This window comes from Hylobates moloch, unplaced genomic scaffold, assembly GCF_009828535.3.
Source record: "Hylobates moloch isolate HMO894 unplaced genomic scaffold, HMol_V3 SCAFFOLD_7, whole genome shotgun sequence".
In the NCBI taxonomy this organism is placed as follows: domain Eukaryota; kingdom Metazoa; phylum Chordata; class Mammalia; order Primates; family Hylobatidae; genus Hylobates; species Hylobates moloch.
Window position 1 is genome coordinate 100723754 of NW_026652282.1, and position 19108 is coordinate 100742861.

The window sequence follows — 19108 nt, forward strand, 5'->3', positions numbered from 1 at the left end:
TATCTTCGGAGATTTATTTATGTTTAGGATGAATATACATAAGGTGCCCAATGCTAAGCAGATGAATGAGACTCTAGCTGAGTAAAATATGAACACCTGGTTAGCACATGATCATGAAAAGACAGAAGGCATCCAACGTATAGTTTGGTGTTATTCATTTTATGCTTCAGTGTACCTGTAGTGAAAAATATACATTTTACTTTCAAGGTTAAAATAGGCCAGGCGCAGTGGCTCATGCCTGTAATTCCAGCACTTTGGGAGGCCGAGGCGGGTGGATCATCTGAGGTCAGGAATTCGAGACCAGCCTGGCCAACATGGCAAACCCCATCTCCACTAAAAATACAAAAAAATTAGCCGGGCATGGTGGCACACGCCTGTAGTCCCAGCTACTTAGGAGGCTGAGTCAGGAGAATCACTTGAACCTGGGAGGCAGAGGTTACAGTGAGCCAAGACTACGCCACTGCACTCCACCCTGGGCGACAGAGCGAGACTCTGTCTCAAAAAAAAAAAAACATAACTTGGCTGGCCCAATCTCCATACAATGGGGTTATCGCATGAAATGTTCCAGACCCAGGAACTTCCTGAAGGAGCTTTAGAATCTTGTCCCGTTGTCCAACAAAGGGCTTTAGGAAGTACCACTACCCGAAGGTTTCCTTATTGTAATCCCCAAATTCCAATTCAAGCCCTTTTAAAGTCAGGGTCCTCGGGTCTTCAGAGTCATACATCTTTCTCAAGCTTCCGCCAGCCATCAAATTAGCTTACAGCAAGACAGAAGAATTCACAAAACATGAAAATAAGCATTCCCCAATTGTTGAGAGCAGAGTAAGGCTTCTGCAACTAGAAAAAGTTCTCACGGTCAAAACCTTTGTAATGTCATACTCAAGTGAGACTGACAGTGAAAAATAAAAAAGGAGAAACCCTGCAATGCCTTTTAGAAAACGTTCCTATAGCATTGTGTGTTAGTAAATGTAAATAACTATACAAGCCTAAAAACAACTATGTACCCGGAACATCTTGCTCACACCAACAGACTGCTGACAGTTCCTTTCCTTGTAATTATTAGTGACATTGCTTTTTTAGAAAAAAAAGAGACAGAAAGAAATTCGGAAATTCTGAAATTTTTGAACTGATTAAAGAATCCTTGGATTCTGGCCAAGCCTCTCTTAGCCATTCTTTGCCTCTATTGTTCTCTTAGCTTACAGAACCACTGAAAATGTCCCTACTGGAGTTAACTCTGCAGTCCTAGTAGACGCATAGTGTAGCCGTTAGTGGAAACTGACATAAACCGACCTAGATTTCAAACCGGTCTCTGCTTTGTAGGTAGCTGTGTGAGCCTGAGCAAGTCCTCTCTGTGTCTTGGTTTCCTCTCCTGTAAAAGAATATCTAATCAGAACTAACACATATAAACTGCTTACCCATACCAGTCATTGTTCATTAATCCTTACAACAACCCCTAGGAGGAAAAAATTATAATCTCTGCTTTATAAAGCAACTGACACACAGAGGGGTTGAGTGACTTCCCCAAGGTCCCACAGCTGGTAAGCTGCAGAGCCAAGAATCTTACGCAGGTTCAAGAGTCCAGATTCAAGTCCCCATACCCACATAGCCTCTGTCAATGAGGACATACGTACTTAGGGCCGTTTTGAGGATTACATGAGAACGTCTGTAAAGCCCAGTACTTGACAAGTACCTGAGGGATAGCATCTGTGGTTGTTAGAATTTTTTACCTTCTGCACTGGGAAACCATCAAGGCTTTTTGGTTAGGCAGGAAAAAAAAAGAGGTTGGAGGGAAGAGGAGGAGGAGGAGGAGGGAAGCGCCAGGGGAGGAAGACAGAGAAGTGGGATGTGAAAAGGAGAAAAGGGGCAAACCAGAGGAGAGGCAGGGAGGGGCGGCGGGGACGCACTGAACATTTAGGAAGCAAGATGTCTAGCAGGCTGGGCCTTGAGAGAACAGTAACTGTTTCGCAACTGAAAGTCGCTACTCGAGCCTTGCCAACTGGGGAGACTATGCCCATGATATTCGCGGCCTCGGACCCAGGACCCTCCAGGCCCTCGCGCCCCACCCCCCACCAGCCTCGGGCCAGGCTAGGGCGTGGACGGGGCTTCCCGTCCCTCACGCGGGTCCGCCCCATGCCGGGCGGGGCCTGGGGCCCGCCGCCTCCGCCCGTGGCCGGAGAGCCCCAGGCCCGAGCCACGCGGTCTCCCCGGCCCGGGTCAGGGCTCGATGGCTACGTGGAGGCGGGACGGCCGACTGACAGGCGGCCAAAGGCTGCTGTGCGCTGGGCTGGCGGGGACGCTCAGCCTCAGCCTCACCGCGCCCCTGGAGCTTGCCACCGTGCTGGCCCAGGTTGGCGTCGTGCGAGGCCACGCCCGGGGGCCGTGGGCCACGGGGCACCGGGTGTGGCGGGCAGAGGGGCCCCGGGCCCTGTGGAAGGGGAACGCGGTGGCGTGCCTGCGCCTCTTCCCCTGCAGCGCCATGCAGCTCGCCGCCTACCGCAAGTAAGAGCCGGGCGGGGCCGGGGAACCGGGAGGCCGGACGGGGGTGGGGTGGGGGAGCCGCGGCCCGACGCCGCCCTGCTGCCTGGACTCGGGGCCCTGGAGTAGGGACGGCCCCCTTTTCGATCACCTGGGGACCGCTCGGGGCGGTTGGCCACCTCTATGGCCCCCAGAGTGCAGCCCCAATGCTTTTCACGTTCTCTTGGGGTTACCGCCCTGCAAGATGCAGTTTTGTGGTCCGCAGCCGTGGTCCGAGAGGCTTTTCGGATTGGACCGGGCGAGGAGGTGGAATGCAGCAAAGGATTTGGAGGAAAGGAATGAAAAGCTCTCCAGAGAGATGAGTCCTAACCATTTCCACCGTCTTCCAATTTGGAAACTTTTGCTTAGGCTGACTTAGGAGGAGAGAGACCCTTTTAAAGGTGTTTTTGTCTGTGTGACCCAAGCCCCGAGAAGAAATTGCTTGGTGTGGGGAAAGGACCCAATCCATCCATACGAAAAGGCCGCAGATTTTTGCCCACACATCTCCCCAACTTAAATGAAGCTTGACTTCAGGCTCCGACAGAGGCTGCAGCTTCCCCTCCTCAAGCTGAGAACGGCCCCCTCAGCCTACTGCTTCACCCCATTGGCTTCATTCTTTGGGCCTTTTCCACCTTCTCCCACATCAACAGCTGCTCCTTAGGAAAAGATCTAAAGGTGTAAATGCAGCCTTAAAGCTTCCACCGAGCTCAGAGGTACCTGCATTTGAACTGGAAACCAAGCCTAAAAGAATGAATTGGTAGTGATGGCATTTCAGGAAGCAGAGATGTTTCTGTATTGGGGGGATGGTCCCTGTGTTCCTCATTCAGTGGGCACAGTGGCATCTTTGAAATCGCCTTGGCTCTGAATTAGACGAACAGCCCACATTTCGGAGAGTCGGTCTTGACCGCATAGTTTAGTCTTGGCGGCTAATAGTCAAAGGATTTTGCCTTGATACTGTCACTCACTTGGGAGGCCAGAGGTGGAAGGCTCAACTGGCAGCTGACAAGCCGAACGGAATCATCCTTATCACCTAGGCCTCTAGGCCAGTACTCATTTTGCCCCTGCCTGGAAATAGAGTTCCCTTCTCTTCCTCTGCAGAGGGACTCGTGGGTAGGATCATGACATTTAGTTAAGGCCCTTTTTCCTCCCCACCCCTGCTTGCCCTCATCAACATCTGGCCTGCAGTCTGTAAACAGTTCTCCTCTGAGTCTTAATGACTGAGTTTCTCCTCCACTTCACCCTCTTCTCTACAAAGTAGTGTGGAAATCTTCCTTTGGATGGGATAAAATATGTCCAGAGGGGTGGGGGGCAGAACTTCAAAGGCTGGTTTAAGTATTGTGGCTTTTCTGCTAAGCACCTAGTATATGCACATTAGACTTTTAAAGCTCCTGCCTCCTGCCCTGTAAGGTCCGTAGGACAGGAAGCATTGTGCCTGTTTTACAGATGCAGAATTGGGCTCAGAGTGATCACACCTCTTGTCGGTGACAGAGCTGAGCTCCACTACCTGGCCTTCTGACTCCAAATCTCATAGTGTTTCTGTTACATCATGCTGCCTCCCTGCATCCATTTGACACTAATTTAGTTAGGCTACATTAAGTCCCCACTGTGTGCACGATGCTGAGGACAATGCCAGGATGGAAGGGGCATGGTCCCTGTGTCCCAGGAGCTTACAGAGTAATAGAAGAGTAAGACTAATATGTCCATGACCATAACACACAAGGTAGCATGTGATTGTCATGGATAATGTGCTCTAGAAATGTACCCTTCTGATGAGCGATGAGGAGGAGAAAATGTGAAGACTTCATAGAGGAGAAAAAAATTTGAGTTTGGCATTGGGAAAATGAGTAGGAGTCAGCTGGGCAGAGATGGAGAGAAAGATACTGCAGTTGATGTCAGCAAAGGCACAGAGATGGGAAGGCAAGCAGCACAACAGGAAATCCAACCAGAAAAGCAGGTTGGAATGAGATATTAGAGGGTTGGATTAAGGGATTTGGACTTGACTTGGTATCCAAGGGTAGCTGTGGGAGGTTTTTGCGGGGGGTGGGGGGAGGTGTGTTGTGATTAAAGCAATTCAATAGAAATCATCGTCACATCGTGGCAGAGTAAGATGACTAGAGAGGAGGAAGAGTGGAGACAGCAGGGCCAGTTAGGAGCCTGTTGCACTAGTCCACATAGCAGCTGAGGGCACTGGCAATAGGTGACCATGGAAGCAGAGAGGAGGAGATGTGTGGGAGAACGAGAACAGAGACTTACCTGGGCTAGGTTTGCTAGGAATTTTTTTTTCCCCTACAGGATTATTTTCTTTCTGAAAACTGAAACGAAGTATTTTGGTGAATGGCAAGGCATAGTTGGAAAGCAAAGTGGTTGATTAATCACGATGCCGTCCTTCCTACATCAACACGATACTCTTGATTCATCATTATATTGACTCATTTCTACTCTTTTCTGACCATGAATTTGCAAAACAGTTGGCTGGAGGCCTGTGATCATAGGTTTGAACAAAACATAAACATCCAGAATGTTCAGGGAATGGGGTAGTTAAGTGACTTGTCCACAAACACAATTAATGGAAGAGCTGGAACTTGAAGCCAAGTCTTCTGGCTCCTTAGTTCAGGTCTCTGTCTACCATTGCACAGCAGAAATATCTGCTTAGTTGGATTTACGATCAAGAGTCCACTCAGTAGTCTATTGGGAGCTAGGTTATTGTAATGGGTGGCTTTCAGATGTATCAAATAGAAGACCCCCCCACCCCCGGAACTTCACAACCACTTGTCTATCTTATCTAATAAACATTAGTTTGGGTCCCTGCAGCTCTGAAATTGTTCGTAATCAACACTATTTCTTTATTGAATAAGCACTTCATGAGCTTATGTTTGGCTGCATTGGCTGCTAACCTGTTAGGATGAAGTATTGGCAGTTCTAATTACACATCTCCGGGGTGTGTTGTATCTGTGCTGGCTGAAAGGAAGGGGTTGCTGCAATTCACCAGTGTATCCAGTCTCACTGGAAAAAGCTTCTGTGCATGTATGTGTGGGGGTGGGAGGAAGAACAGAAAAGGGAACAGTGCCGCCCTAGCAAATCAAAAGTTTAAGATGCACGGACCGGGATGACGTCATTGGCGGATTATCAGGGTTGTCTGCCCTGACTCTGAGATTCTAAGGTGAATAATTGGTAGGACTTATCTCTGTATCAGATGGGAGAAGTCTGCGAAAAAAGGACTTCCTATGGTTCTTCTTTTTAACTGTGTATATTTGATATTGAGACTCTATAAAAGAAACTGATATAAAATACGGCTCCTCTTCCTAGTTCATCAAGTCATTCAGTGAATTAAGGGCCTGTTTCCTCTCCGCTTGCCCCTACCAGTCATTTCCTTGTCAGAAGTGTTGAACTCCCTTAGGCTCTACGCTTAGGACTAACACAGGGTCTAATACATTGTAGATCTTCAATAAATGGGTAGTGAATTAACTATGCCCTAGAAGTGACCAAGTGGGATGGGGAATAAGAGTGGGACAAGGAGAATGAATGGTGTTTCTTTGGGCATTTCAAACTCCACCTTCTAGGTGATTCCAGCTTGCTGCAGACCGCCCCTCCAGTCAAAAATTTCTTTTCTTTTTTTTTTTTTTTTTTTGGAAGAAGTATCGCTCTGTTGCCCAAGTTGGAGTGCAGTGACGCAATCTCGGCTCACTGCAACCTCCGCCTCTCAGGTTCAAGCGATTCTCCTGCCTCAGCCTCCCAAGTAGCTGGGATTACAGGTGCACGCCACCACGCCTGGCTAATTTTTGTATTTTTAGTAGAGACGGGGTTTCACTACGTTGGCCAGGCTGGTCTCAAACTCCTGACCTCTTGATCCACCTGCCTTGGCCTTCCAAAGTGCTGGGATTACAGGCGTGAGCCACCACGCCCAGTCCCAGTCAAAAATTTCTACTTCCTCTGTTTCCCTTGTCCTTCCTGAGGTCCCCCTCCAACTTGACTGGCCAGGGTATAGAAGAGGGAGGAACGAGGAAGTGGGCAGGCAGGCAGTACAACTGAGGCAGATGGTCTGTTGGTGAATGCCATCTGTTTGAGAAAAACCTCTGTCAAACTTGGTTTTTCCTCTGCTCTCATACCACAACAACAACCCTCAACATAGAAGACTTCTGTGACCAAATGTGTGTGGGGTTTTCCCCACACTCTGATAAATGGACACCAACTAGGTGTCCTCTGATTAAATTCTGACACTGTCTACCTGGACATAATGTCGGACCAAGCCACAGGTTAAGGGTTTGGTCCCCAAGAATGGCCCCCAACCAGACACTAGTCACAAGTCCAGGCCTCCAGAACTTTTTTTTTTTTTTTTTTAAGACTGAGTCTCGCTCTGTGACCCGGGCTGGAGTGCAGTGCATGATCTCGGCTCACTACAACCTCTGCCTCCTGGATTCAAACTATTCTGCTGCCTCAGCCTCCTGAGTAACTGGAATTACAGGCGCCCGCCACCATGCCCGGCTAATTTTTGTAATTTTTTTAGTAAAGACAAGGTTTCGCCATGTTGGCCAGGCTGGTCTCGAACTCCTGACCTCAAGTGATCTGCCCGCCTCGGCCTCCAAAAGTGCTGGGGTTACAGGCGTGAGCCGCCATGCCTAGCCAGGCCTCCAGAACTTCTGACTAACCATCTTCAAGTTGGGGTTCCCACGACCCCCTCTTTGGATTTGATTAATTTGCTAGTGCAGTTCACAGAACTCAGGGAAATAGTTAATGTTTACCAGTTAACTACAGAGGATATCACAAAGGATACAGAGAAGAGATACACAGGGTCAGGTAAGGGGCAAGGGGCATGGAGCTTCCATGCCCTCCCTGGGCACGCCACCCTTCAGGAACCTCCACATATTCAGCCATCCAGAAGCTTCCTAAACCCTGTCCTCTCGGGTTTTTATGGAAGCTTTGTTACAGAGGCATGATTGACAACCATGTAGAAATGTGATTGGACAAAAAGCACGTGATCTAAACCCAGCAAGGCCTGTCTGTTCAGACTTTTCTTGGCCTCTGTGCGGCATTCCTTTCTCTAGGGCAGAGGTGTCCAATCTTTTGGTTTCCCTGGGTCACACTGGAAGAAGAATTGTCGGGCCACACATAAAATACACTAACACTAACGATAGTTGATGAGCTAAAAAAAAAAAAAAATCGCAAAAAAATCTCATAATGTTTTAAGAAAGTTTGCAAATCGGTGTTGGGCCACATTCAAAGCCATCCCGGACCACATGCGGCCTGTGGGCTGTGGGTTGGACAAGTTTGCTCTAGGGTATGGGGCAGGACCCTCTCTGGAATGAGGATCTTTTAACCCACAATCTTAGAGTCCCTTCTCGGGCAGGTAAAAGGAGGGCAGGAGAAGGTCAAGGAGAGAAAGATTGTTTCCTGAGACCTAAAGTGCCCCAACATTATAACAAGGACTAGGGAAGTTAGGAGCCAGGAACCATGGGTGAAAACCAATGTATGTCTCATAGCACCACATCACCTTTACTTCTCTGTATGTTTAAAAGCAGCTGATTAACTCAAATGACTGTTTTAGTTAATGCGGCTAAAGTAGGTTGACAAAATGAAGTCAAGACTCCTACAGCTTGAAGGAGATGTTTTTAATCAGTGAGTGTTTACTTGAAAGCAAAAGAGCTGGCCTAGAACCCCTTAAATGGTTTCACCTCAATGCCCACTCTTATTTCTCATGCAGCAGCCCCTGGCCTGTGGGCAACTGAAAGAACAGGAAATGCACCTCTTCACTGGAGGTTTGAAGGCTAAGGAACTGGGGATGCTCTCATTTTAAAAAGATAGGCCGGGCACAGTGGCTCACACCTGTAATCCCGGCACTTTGAGAGGCTGAGGCGGGCAGATCACTTGAGCCCAGGAGTTTGAGACCAGGCTAGCCAACATGGTGAAACTCTATCTCTACAAAAAAAAAAAAAAAATAGCCAGGCATGGTGGCGCACATCTGTAGTTCCAGCTACTCAGGAGGCTGAGGTGGGAGGATCTCTTGAGCCTGGGAGGTGGACGTTGCAGTGAGCCCAGATCGTGCCACTGTACTTCTGCCTGGGCGACAGAGACCCTGTCCCAAAAAAAAAAAAAAATTTTTTTCTACCAGAGAGTGGGGCTAGGGAGAGAGGGAGAAGGATAGGGAGAGTTTGGAATCAAAGGTAAGTGAACAGAACTGGGCTAGAATAAAAGTATTTTATCTCTTTTTTTTTTTTTTAGATGAGTCTTGCTCTGTTGCCCAGGCTGGAGTGCAGTGGCACAATCTCGGCTCACTGCAACCTTCATCTCCCTGGTTCAAGCAATTCCCCTGCCTCAGCCTCCCGAGTAGCTGGGATTACAGGCACAGGCCACCATGCCTGGCTAATTTTTTTTGGATTTTTTAGTAGAGATGGGGTTTCCCCATGTTGGCCAGACTGGTCTCAAACTTCTGACCTCAAGCGATCCGCCTGCCTCGGCCTCTCAAAGTGCCCAGTTCTGGGCGGGGTGTGGTGGCTCACGCCTATAATCCCAGCACTTTGGGAGGCCAAGCAGGGCGGATCACCTGAGGTCAGGAGTTCAAGACCAGTCTGGCCAACATGGTGAAACTCCATCTCTACTAAAACTACAAAAATTCGCTGGGCATGGTGGTGTGTGCCTGTTTGTCCCAGCTACTTGTGAGGCTGAGGCATGAGAATTGCTTGAACCTGGGGAACAGAAGTTGCAGTGAGCCGAGATCGTGTCACTGCACTCCAGCCTAGGCAACAAAGTGAGACTCTGCCTCAAAAAAAAAAAAAAAAATGCAATTACTGAGATGCTCAAAGTTATCATTTCAAGGAATTTTTTTCCTTTTAAGTTTCAACAGAACTGAAAGACTGCACTCCAGTTGGTATTTACCAGGTACTTCTGTGCATTTACACCCCACAGGCAAGCCAGGGTTGACAATTATGTAGATAAAAGTAGAAAATGCTTTAAGTGGGAAGGACTTGGGATAGATGTAAATTAAGAAAGTTAGGCATCTCTTATAGCCAACTAGCATCATATAAATATAGAAAAATGTAAATGTGTTATTCATGAATGCTTATATAGTACTATAGTAACTTTTCACTTTGTAAAGTACTTTGAAATGCTGGAAAATATTTCAAGAACTAGTGGAGAGAACTCTAGCACAATCCATAGCTGATTCCTCTGGCCTTTCCCCCTATTTTCTCCCAGGTTTGTTGTGCTGTTCACAGATGACCTGGGCCACATTTCCCAGTGGAGCTCCATCATGGCTGGGAGTCTCGCAGGCATGGTTTCCACCATTGTAACATATCCTACAGACCTCATCAAAACCCGGTTGATCATGCAGAACATGCTGGAACCATCGTACAGGGGGCTCCTCCATGCTTTTTCTACTATTTACCAACAGGAAGGGTTCCTTGCCCTTTATCGAGGGGTTTCCCTCACCGTTGTAGGTAAGATGGACCTTTTCACCTTGTCCAAGAAAAGACTATGTTCTCTGAAATTACGAATGTATTGTATACCTTTGTGAGCCACTAAATCAGTTTTACCGAGATCAAGGTTATATGGATTCAACCTACATAGAGCCAGTTAGCTTCATTCTATTCCATAGCCATACACTCCACTCCTAAACTTTAGCCAGTTACATCCCCGGGAGAGGAGTAGGACAGAAAGTGGAGGTGACTCAGCAAACGGGTAAGAATGCAATTTCTTTTTTTTTTTTTTTTTTGAGACGGAGTCTCGCTCTGTCACCCAGGCTGGAGTGCAGTGGCGCAATCTCAGCTCACTGCAAGCTCCGCCTCCCGGGTTCACGCCATTCTTCTGCCTCAGCCTCTCCGAGTAGCTGGGACTACAGGCGCCCGCCACCTCGCCTGGCTAATTTTTTGTATTTTTAGTAGAGACGGGGTTTCACCGTGGTCTCAATCTCCTGACCTCATGATCCGCCCGCCTCGGCCTCCCAAAGTGCTGGGATTACAAGCGTGAGCCACCGCGCCTGGCCAGGAATGCAATTTCAACCACTCTCCATCTGACTGCAGAAGGAGTATTCAGTGTACATACACATTGATATGCCATGAGGGCAACTAGGGTAGCAACTGTGTCTTCTGGGGTCTTTGTAACCTTTGCCAGAGCTACACATTTATGGCCCAATTGCAAAATCCAGTAGACTTTTGCCCTTTATCTGAACTTGGTTGCAGCATTTGATAAGGTTGACCACCCCTTCTTCTGGAAACTTGGCTTCCAGGACCCCTCCAAGTCCTGGATGTCTTCCCATCTCTCTGGCAGCTCTTTCTTATCTGATTTATCCAGATGGGTCATCTGACACTGCCAGCCCCTACATGTTGCTCTTCCCCTGGGCTCCTTCCTTAGCTTTCTTTTTACCCCCCGCTTTAGCTTGCTTCTCATCCTCCAAACCCTCCCTAGGTGGCCTCATCTATGCTAGTGGCTTAAACAAGCGTCAGTGTATTCTGTGACCCTCATTCTCTACCCCTTTAGTAACGATGGCCAACTTTTGGGGGGAAGTACTTACCATGTGCTGGGTACTGTGCCAAATGCATTGCATGCACTTTCTCATGAGGCCTTATTTTACAGATGAGGAGATAGATACTTCAGGAAGCTAAGTGACTTGCCCAAGTCCACATAGAAAGCAGGAGAAACTAGCAATAGAACTCCAGAGCCCTCTGTTAGCCCCTGACTGACACCAATTCCCAATGGTAGTATGAGTCCCTGCTGTTGGACACCTTCACCTCCATGCTCCCTAGGCACATCAAATTCAAGATTAACCCTGATGTCCTCGTTGGTCAAACTAGCTCTTCCTCCTGTGTTCCCTAATGAATGAGACTGCCTTCCTTTCACCCCATGGCCTGAGCCAGAAAAAAAACCTAGGGACCTCTTCAACTTCTCCTCTCACTCCACCCCCAACTTGAACCACCAAGTCCGGTCAATTTGACTCATCCTCTTTCCCACAGATCCTTACGACTCAGACTCTCAGGGTCTCCCACAGACTCCGGCTCCTACCTGCTTCCACTCTTGGTCTCTCTTGCCCCAGTCTTCCCCGTGCACCGCTGCCCGGCTGAGGCCATCTCTCCACGTGCAATTTCATCGTTTCACGGCCCTCATTTCACTGCTCTCCTTAAAAGTATTCGGCGACTCCTGAGCTACAGGAGAAAGCCCAAATTCCTTAGAACATTCCAGATCCTTCAGACCTGGCCCCTGCCAGTCTGTCCTACCTCATCTCCTGCCACACCTCCACCTGCATTCATGCTCCAGCCATTCAGAAAAACTTGGATTTCTTGGAAATACCACTCCCTTTATACATGCTGTTCCCTTTGCCTTTCCGCTCTGTCAAAGTCTGATGAACTCCTACTCATTCCTCAAGACCCAGTTCAAAAGTTCTCTCTTTCATCAAGTCCCTCCTGACTCCCCCAGGCAAAATTAACCCCTTTGATCCTTGTGTACCTAATGCATTTCATATAGCCCCCCCGTTGTGGCACACATCAGGGGTGTTATACTTACTTTGCCCTGGCTGTCTCTTCTCCTCGACGATGAGCATCTCCAGAAATTAGCCTGCTCCTCTTTCGATTCCCAGCGCCTGCCATAGGGCCTGGCACATAACCTAAGTTTTCCAGACGTTTTCTGAATGAAGGTAAATGGAAGGTTGGTGAGCCAATTAAATAAACATTACATTTTTCTAAAGATAAGCAATTTCACTTGTATTATCCCCTATTTTAAATTTCATTTTGAGGGAGAAATTTAGTCCCTCTGTAAACTAAAGATGGCTCCTAAAGTTTCTGGAAGTTTGTGAAAGTGCCACCTACTATATTACTTACTCACCATCTCAGTTCTTAGAAAGGTGAGGAAGCCACACAGTGTAGGGTGCCCACTGGGCCATGATATGACCATGTCATTCCCAAAGGTGAGGTCAGGTGACCTCCCTCACCACCGAGAGTCTCTCACTTTCCAGTTTTCATAGAATGTTTCCTTCTCAGCTAGAGATCAGTCCCTCCTGTCCTCCAAAACATAATGAGGTGCTGCCCACTGGCTTTTTTTACTTGAGTGATTTTTTTCCCCAAACATTAAAAAAAAGTTTCAAATATCTAGAAAAATTAAAAGAAATATAGAGTATATATCCATGGACCATCTAGATGCTACAATTAACATTTTGCTATTCATCCCTCCAGCTATTCATCAGTCCATTTTTATTTTATTTATTTATTTACTTATTTATTTATTTTTTGAGACAGAATCTTGCTCTGTCACCCAGGCTGGAGTGCAGTGGTGCAATCTCGGCTCACTGCAACCTCTGCCTCCCAGGTTCAAGCGATTCTCGTGCCTCAGCCTCCCAAGTAGCTGAGATTACAGGCACGCACCACCACACCCAGTTGCTTTTTGTATTTTTAGTAGAGATGGAGTTTCCGTTTTCGTAGAGATGGAGTTTCGTAGAGACGAGGTCAGGCTGGTCTCGAACTCCTGACTCCAAGTGATCCGCCCACCTCGGCCTCCCAAAGTGCTGGGATTACAGGCCTGAGTTACTGTGCTCAGCCAGTCCACCTTAACTTGCAAATATCAGTACACTTCACCCCTAAACCCTTCAACATGTGTGTCATTAACTAGAGTTCAATATTTGTGTATGGTTCTTTTTTTTGAGATGGAGTTTCTCTCTTGTCGCCCATGCTGGGGTGCCGTGGTGCGATCTCGGCTCACTGCAACCTCTGCCTCCTGGATTCAAGTGATTCTCCTGTCTCAGTCTCCCAAGTAGCTGGGATTACAGGTGCCCAACACCACACCCAGTTACTTTTTGTATTTTTAGTAGAGATGGTGTTTCACCATGTTGGCCAGGCTGGTCTCAAACTCCTGACCTCAGGTGATCCGCCCGCCTTGGCCTCCCAAAGTGCTGGGATTACAGGCATGAGCCACCACGCCCAGCTGTATGGTTCTTTTTTAAAGTACAATTTACATCCAGTAAAGTGGACAAACCTTTAGTGAACCATTTGGTGCATTTTGACAAATGACACAATCCCTACCAAAATATAGCACATTATCGTCACTCAAGAAAGTTCCCTCATGCTCCTTGGGTTGGAGGGATTTTAGCAACCCCAGAGCCCCTCCTGTTTTCTTTCCCCAGAATCTCCCCAGGAATTTATGTTCTCAAGCCAGTGTTTTCCCAAGACAGCAGCAGCTTCTCCCTGGCCTTGTTTCACAGGTGCTCTCCCGTTCTCTGCTGGCTCCCTTCTTGTTTACATGAACCTGGAGAAAATCTGGAATGGACCCCGAGATCAGTTCTCTCTCCCACAGAACTTTGCTAATGTCTGTCTGGCTGCTGCAGTGACCCAGACCCTCTCCTTTCCCTTTGAGACTGTGAAGAGAAAGATGCAGGTGAGGAGTTATCAGAGTGGGGTGGGGGGTGGAATGCTTTGCAGTGTTTGTGGTCGGGTAATAACAGCAAAGAACACTGACCCCAAGTGATGCCAGGTTTCCAAGGAGCTTCTGACTGCTCACACAAATACTGTGTAAACCCCCACTCTGTGGCATTTCTGCTGCTAACCTCAGAGCTGTTGGCTTGAGCCCAGGCTGCCTCCTCATTCCCATCCTCTGTTTTTTGGTCTTTTAAGAAGCCTCCAGGCTAGGTGCGGTGATTCACACCTGTAATCCCAGCACTTTGGGAGGGCGGAGGCGGGTGGATCACTTGAGGTCAGGTGTCCAAGACCAGCCTGGCCAACATGGTGAAACCCCACCTCTACTAAACATACAAAAATTAGCTGGGCGTGGTGGCAGGCGCCTGTAATCCCAGCCACTCAGAAGGCTGAGGCAGGAGGATCACTTGAACTTGAGAGGCAGAGGTTGCAGTGAGTTGAGATAGCACCACTGCACTCCAGCCTGGCCGACACAGAAAGACTGTGTCTCAAAAAAAAGAAAAAAAATAAAAAAGAAAGAAAAATAAGAAAGAAAGAAAAAAAAGAAGCCTCCAGATGAGGCTTCTCTTTTCTTTCCTGACTTCCTGATTATATCACTTGTGGCTCTCCTTCCTCCAAGACCAGCAGAGAGTAGAATATGAAATGCAGCCTGCTAATGCTCCCTGTCCTTGCTGCCTCCATAGCAAGGATGCCACTCTTGGTTTCCTCACTGTGCCTTACCTCAGTGAAGCAGACTGGATAGGACCAACATAAGCTAGGAACTATAGCTAACAAGGGTCCAGCATCCCTGACTCCCTCACTGAGGAAGGAACTGCATTTAAAATGTGGCGGCATCGGGCCAGGCGCGGTGGCTCATGCCTATAATCCCAGCACTTTGGGAGGCCGAGGCGGGTGGATCACCTGAGGTTGGGAGTTTGAGACCAGCCTGACCAACATGGAGAAACCCTGTCTCTACTAAAAATACAAAATTAGCTGGGTGTGGTGGCACATGCCTGTAATCCCAGCTACTCGAGAGGCTAAGGCAGGAGAATCACTTGAACCCGGGAGGCGGAGGTTGCAGTGAGCCAAGATTGCACCATTGCACCCCAGCCTGGGCAACAAGAGCAAAACTCTGTCTCAAAAAAAAAAGAGGCGGCATCTTAGTGAGACCACTGAGGCAAAATCCTAGAATCAGAAGTTCCAAAGTGAGTAATTGACTTAGCCTAGAATAAGCCAATTTTGATCAAAGAAAAATCAGACTAGTTCAAATAAGGTTGGGTGGGTAATAGTTATATCTGTGCAGTGGGGGCAGGCCCAGAATCCTAGCAGGGCTGAGGTGCTGTATCTTCTCCTAGCCCTGCTCAGGCCCTTAAAATTCAAAAATAGCTAATGCATGCTGGACTTAATACCCAAGTGATGGGTTGATAGGTGCAGCAAACCACCATGGCACATGTTCACCTATGTAACAAACCTGCACATCCTGCACATGTACCACAGAACTAAAAATAAAAATTTTTTTTTAAAATTCTACTTCCTAGCTTGTCTCCATGGCCTCTTCTGGGCAAACCCTGATTTATACAAGCAATATATTCTTGAAGAACTCTATAGATATTAATTTGGGGTCAGCTGAATCCAAGTTTAAATGAGCAGCCCCAGCCAAGTTTGGTTTTCCCCCGTGACTCTAACTTGTCCTCACTTGCTCAATGCCCCTCCCTGCTCCCGCTTTCCCTCTGTAGTAGTCCCGGCTGCCCTGGGCCATCGCTTACCTCAGCACTAAACAGCCTGAAGGTGCTTATCAAAGCTGCCTTCAGACAAATACACACTATGATTACACTCAACAATGCCACTCCACTCCCTGAAACTTCATCTGTCTGGGTTGCATTCCTTTCCTGTCCTTGTCCAAACAGATAATTGTCACATCATTATTAATGGTAGTATAGGTGCAAAATGTTTCTATTCGTTGGTAAGAAGTCTTTATATATTAAAGATATTAACCCTTTGTCATACATTTCACATATTTTTCCCAGTTTGACATTTGGCTTTTTTTTTGAGAGACAGAATCTCACTCTGACACCCAGGCTGGAGTGCAGTGGCACCATCTCAGCTCACTGCAACCTCCTCCTCCTGGGTTCAAATGATTCTTCTGCCTCAGCTTCCCAAGAGCTGGGACTACAGGCATGTGCCACTACACCCAGCTAATTTTTGTATTTTTGGTAGAGATGGGGTTTCACTATATGTTGACCAGGCTGGTCTCGAACTCCTGAGCTCAGGAGATCCACCCGCCTCAGCCTCCCAAAGTGCTGGGATTACAGGCGTGAGCCACCACGCCTGGCCAACATTTGGCTTCTAGTGCTGTTTATGTGTTGTTGGTGGTGGTGCTTTGTTGTATATATTTGTAGAATTTTATCTAATTATATCTATTACTTTTTTGTTTGTTTGTTTCTGACTTTGCTTTTCTGCTTAAATGTAAAGTCTGCTTAGTGCATGCTTATCTATTTTTTTTTAAGTACTTCTAATTTTAAAAATAATGCACATTTGGAAGGCCAAGATGGGAGGATCACTTGAGCCCAGTAGTTTGAGACCAGCCTTAGCAACATAGTGAGACCTTGTCTCCACTAAAAATAAAAAATTACCTGGGCATGGTGGTGTGTACCTGTGGTCCCAGCTACTTGGGAGACTGAAGCAGGAGGATTACTTGGGCCCAAGAGGTCGAGGTCACAGTGAGCTATAATCCTGCCACCGCATTCCAGCCTGGGTGACAGAGAGAGACCCTGTCTCAAAGAAAAAAAAAAGTAATGCACATATACTTTAAAATGGTTAAAATGGTTCATTTTATGTATATTTGACCACAATGGAAAAAAAGTAATACACATAAGTTGTAGAAAATTTGGGAGATACAGAAAAATGCAAAAAGGAAAATAAATTACCCATAGCCCAACACCCATGGATTATAATGATTAATAGTTTCCCTTCTATGGATCTTCATATATATACATATACACACTCACACACATAAAGATATATAAGGTTATTTCTTTTACAAAATTGTGTTCACACTGTATATAAAAATTAGTATCCTTAGGCTGGGCGTGGTGGCTCACGGCTGTAATCCCAGCACTTTTGGGGGCCGAGGTGGGTGGATCACCTGAGGTCAGGAGTTTGAGACCAGCCTGGCCAACATGGCAAAACCCCATCTCTACTAAAAAATACAAAAATTAGCTGGGCATGGTGGCATGTGCCTGTAATCCCAGCTACTTGGGAGGCTGAGGTAAGAGAATCCCCTGAACCTGGGAGATGGAGGTTGCAGTGAGCCGAGATTGCACCACTGCACTCCAGCCTGGGCGACAGAGCGAGACTCCATCTCAAAAAAAAAAAAATGGTATATTTTTTTCACTTACTATATAATGGGTATTTCCCTGGGCCATTAAGTATTTAATTATCAAATAATATTCCACCATATGGATGTGCCAAAAACATGTAACAATTTCTCTTTTTTTTTAATATTTAGGCTTTTTCTAATTCTTGAGTTATAATAACATTGTAATGAAAACCTTTGTATTTTTTCATATCTGTGATGATATCCTTAGGCTATATTCCTAGAAATTGACTTATAGGTCACAAAATATGAACAATTCTAAGACTCTTCATGAAATGTGCACTCCAGAAAGGTTGTGTTTGTAATTCCACCAGCACTAAAGCAATGGCTCAGCTTCTAAACTCTCAATATTCATTGATATTAATTATCAATATTAATTGTCACTTTTTAAATCATTGTGAACCTAATTACTGAAAAATAGTATCCCATCATTTTAATTTTAATTTGATTGATTATAAACAAGGTTGCACTGGCCCTTTGTATTTCTTTGTAAGTTTTGTATTTATGTCCTTGCCCTATTATTTCTAGAATATTCAACTTTTTCTATTCATTGGTAAGAAGTCTTTATATATTAAAGATATTAACCCTTTGTCATACATTTCATGTATTTTTCTCAGTTTGACATTTGGCTTCTAATGCTGTTTATGTGTTGGTGGTGGTGGTGGGTTTTTGTTTTGTTTTGTTTTGTTTTTTTAGACAGGTTCTTGCTATGTCGCCCAGGCTGGAGTGCAGTAGCAGTTCAAGCAATTCTCCTGCCTCAGCCTCCCAAGTAGCTGGGATTACAGGCACCTGCCACCACGCCTGGCTAATTTTTGTATTTTTGATAGAGACACGGTTTCAGCATGTTGGCCAGGCTGGAGTGGTGATGTTTTGTTGTACATATTTTTAGAATTTTATCTAATTATATCTATTAGTATTATTTTTTGTTTCTGACTTTGCTTTTCTGCTTAAAAGGCCTATTCTATCCCATGATCCTATGACTATTCACTTATATGTTCTTTAAATACTTTTTTAGCTGTGATTTTTATACTTGGCTTTTTTTTTTTTTTTTTTTTTTTGAGACAGGGTCTCACTACTGCCCAGGCTGGAGTGCAGTGGTGCGATCTCAGCTCACTGCAGCCTCGACTTCCCAGGCTCAGGTGATTCTCTCACCTCAGCCTCCTGAGTAGCTGGGACTACAGTCATGCACCACCACGCCCAGCTAATTTTTTTTTTTTTTTTGAGACGGAGTCAGGCTCTGTTGCCAGGCTGAAGTGCAGTCGCACCATCTCGGCTCACTGCAACCTCCATCTCCCTGGTTCAAGCAATTCTCTTGCCTCAGCCTCCTGAGTAGCTGGGACTACAGGCACGTGCCACCACATCCAGCTAATTTTTTTTTTTTTGTATTTTTAGCAGAGACGGGGTTTCACCATGTTGGCCAGGATGGTCTCGATCTCTTGACCTTGTGATCCGCCCCCCTTGGCCTCCCAAAGTGCTGGGATTACAGGGGTGAGCCGCCATGCCTGGCCATCATGCCCAGCTAATTTTTGTATTTTTTGTAGAGACAGATTCTTGCCATGTTGCCCAGGCTGGTATCAAACTCCTGGACTCAAGCAATCCTACCCATCTCAAATTCCCAAAGTGCTGGGATTACAGGCGTGAGCCACTGTGCCCAGCCTTACACTTAACATTTTAATACATTTAGAATTTACCTGGTGTGGCAGGGTGTAGTGGCTTGTACCTGTAATGCCAGCACTGTGGGAGGCCAAGGTGGGCGGATCACCTGAGGTCAGGAGTTCGAGACCAGCCTGGCCAACATGGTGAAACCCTGTCTCTACTAAAAATACAAAAATTAGCTGGGTGTGGTGGTGCA

General features: G+C 46.6%; 1 protein-coding gene across 1 annotated transcript in view; it reads left to right on the plus strand.

Moving 5' to 3' along the window:
- Nucleotides 1-2157: 2157 nt before the first annotated feature.
- SLC25A43 (solute carrier family 25 member 43) overlaps nucleotides 2158-19108 on the plus strand; it is a 49907-nt gene continuing 32956 nt past the window's right edge. The window contains exons 1-3 of the mRNA XM_032757524.2: nucleotides 2158-2499; nucleotides 9703-9944; nucleotides 13691-13863. Coding sequence (XP_032613415.1) covers nucleotides 2225-2499; nucleotides 9703-9944; nucleotides 13691-13863 — 690 coding nt within the window. The 5' untranslated portion in view covers nucleotides 2158-2224. The remainder of the gene's footprint in view (nucleotides 2500-9702; nucleotides 9945-13690; nucleotides 13864-19108) is intronic.